General features: G+C 31.7%; 1 protein-coding gene across 1 annotated transcript in view; it reads left to right on the top strand.

Annotated features, from left to right (window-relative positions):
* The window catches only part of LOC108732988 (adenylate cyclase type 6), an 89,927-nt gene that overhangs the window by 39,317 nt on the left and 47,903 nt on the right, over positions 1-2,707 (top strand). The window contains exons 6-7 of the mRNA XM_025973597.1: positions 1,804-1,953; positions 2,052-2,083. Coding sequence (XP_025829382.1) covers positions 1,804-1,953; positions 2,052-2,083 — 182 coding nt within the window. The remainder of the gene's footprint in view (positions 1-1,803; positions 1,954-2,051; positions 2,084-2,707) is intronic.

Here is a 2,707-nt window from a genome sequence, read left to right as displayed (position 1 = left end):
ACTTCCATAGAGTCCTCTGTTCTCCTATTCTTTCCAATACCTCTTCATTTCTAACCTTTTCTACCCACGATATCCTCATCATCCGCCTATAACACCACATTTCGAACGCATATGACCTTTTCTTTTCCGCCGCGCCCACTGTCCATGTTTCGCACCCGTACAATGCCGTGAAAATCCAGTAAAAGATTGTTAACATTAAAACACCGTTACCTATATGCGTAGATAAATATTGGGTTCACCCCTACAACTAGGTATAAAATCCAGTTTCTACATTGAATTCCCTTAATAACTTTGTTCAGTTACAGTCGGCTATAGATAGGTAGGGTAGATACTTTTCATTATTTTCGATAATGTATTATACATAACTTTCCTGCTATATTAAGACCTAGCAAACGTAAGCAGTTCTGTTCTTGTTTACTTAGCGTTGCGTTTCAACTGAATAAAGCTTTCAATTTGTAACCCGCCATTTTGATTGAATTAGTCTATTGATTGTTACATTAATTTTGGAGATCTTTAACATGAGCGAAACTACATATTTTCTGCAGCATCAACGAAATTTTATACTATATTTCCATGTATGTGTATTTTAATGATGAAGAAAGGAAACCGCAATTAGAAAATTACACAAATGGAATTGTTTTGTGTTTGTACATTTAAATTGTTTAAATATTCATTGTTACTATAATATCGTTATGAGCTTCGGAATTAAAAATATTATGAAGCTATTTAATAATTTTGAATAGTTCTCTAATTAAAACAGTTTGTTTTGGTTACGAAGTTTGCAGTAGAATCCCATCGTACTGCAAAAGCTTCATTTAGACAAATAATTTCGCTACATTAACAGTACACTTCTCAAATAAAATATTCATTAATGATACCTTTAGGTAATTCATGGCAGATTGTAATTTTTTTGCCGTATGGATGCATGCTTGTATATTTGTTAAACTTGAAGTTAACTTTTCGACAAATGTTATGTAAAGGGTATCGACATTTAGCTTGAGGAGGACTATGAATTTGCAATATTTAAAAAAAAGAAGGAAAGGAAGAAATGACATTTGGAGCAATTTCAGTGAATTGTATACATAAATACAGATGTTAAAGAAATGCACAATATCGTTACATATTAATTATTTTGATTGCTGTATCATAACATCGTAATTTAAGTGTATTAGATAGTCCTTTTATCCTCTTCTTATTTTCTCCCTATCGTCGTCTTAGTCTTGGTCCTGCAAACTTCGTTTTCTCCAGTTTTCTTCTTGAGAATGAATAAAGGAACACGTTGAGATTATTTATTTAATAAATTTATCATCATTCATTATTAATATCATTATCGAAGTTGGTTGTAGCTACAAAACCATCCATGAGATTAATATCAATTAAATACATTTAATAACAACTTTATATGAGTTATTTCTGTGCTAAATTTGTAATAAAGTAAGTAATTTCAAAAAGTAGACTGGATTATAATGACAGACCCGGCATTTTTTCATTAATTAAGTGTATCAGATTGTTTGGAATAGCTCGTTGTAAAGATAACAAAAATATCTAATCTATTTTTATTAGGGAGGACTGTTTTTGTTACTGTTATTGTAGACTATTGTCCTGGCTTAACCTTTGTTTGGGGCCTTTTTGGTGTGTAAGTGTTTTTCCAAAATCACAAGACTATTACAAGTGCAATTTTCTTCATAATACTGGAAAGCAGCTCAATCCATTCAAAGATCCTCTTGAAATAAAACACAATGAAAATACGTATGAGGTTAATATTACTGAATTTATCTCAAGTGTGGGTAAATATTGTTTCAGATTTGGAGCAGTTCTATTGTTTTGTTATGTACAAACATTGCCGGCACATGTACGCACTATCCGAGAGAAATAGCCCAGCGAAAAGCATTTCTAGAAACCAGACAGTGCATTGAGGCAAGATTGAAGATTCAACGTGAAAACCAACAACAGGTATAATGTCTTCTCTGCTACATGAAATTCGATGTGACTCCACTCCAATTCCCAAACCTTTATTGTCTGTTCACATTTGCATTCACGTGAAACGTGAGAGGTTGTGTATGAAAGTCTCAATTTTGATCAAGTAATTTTAGTTTAATTACATAGCATATCATAATGATTTGTGGAGTAAAATAAGCTTTGCTCTGTACATAATTTTCCTTAAATTACTTTTTGTTTTGCATAAGCGTGTCTTTCATCTTTGGTTTCAATTTAAGTAGTACACCTAATAATACAAAAATTCCAAATTCAACTTACAGTAAAATATTGTATATTTCAATTCACGAATCAGACAGATTTTTCATTAGAAAAGTGGTTTAAAAAAGAATACGAAAAAAAGAACACACAGCAATGAAGGATTGATTTGATAAGAATAAGAAAAATAACAGTTCCTTAAAGTATTTCGGGACATGAGAGGATTCAGCTTTCCATCCTCTTAAAACGTGCCTGTCTAAAACTTTTTTTTTAAGTTAACAATAGAACATCTAAGATGTTGCAGCTACCTGATAGTTTAAATGAACTTTTGTTAGGTAATTATGTATCGACTTACTGATTACTTATTAGTCAAAGCCACTTCATCTGTCATTTCCTGTAAGTCCTATTGCTTATAAGTTTTGTGGCTATCCTTGTTTGTCTTCGTGACACTTAGTTAATTAATGATACCCCCTATTTCCTAACTTTGCCAACCCCAAAACTTTGTAGTATATAT

The sequence above is a fragment of the Agrilus planipennis genome, unplaced genomic scaffold, assembly GCF_000699045.2.
Source record: "Agrilus planipennis isolate EAB-ADULT unplaced genomic scaffold, Apla_2.0 scaffold51, whole genome shotgun sequence".
Taxonomy (NCBI): Eukaryota; Metazoa; Arthropoda; class Insecta; order Coleoptera; family Buprestidae; genus Agrilus; species Agrilus planipennis.
Note: the sequence above shows the minus strand (reverse complement) of the source record. Positions and strands in the feature narration are given on the sequence as shown.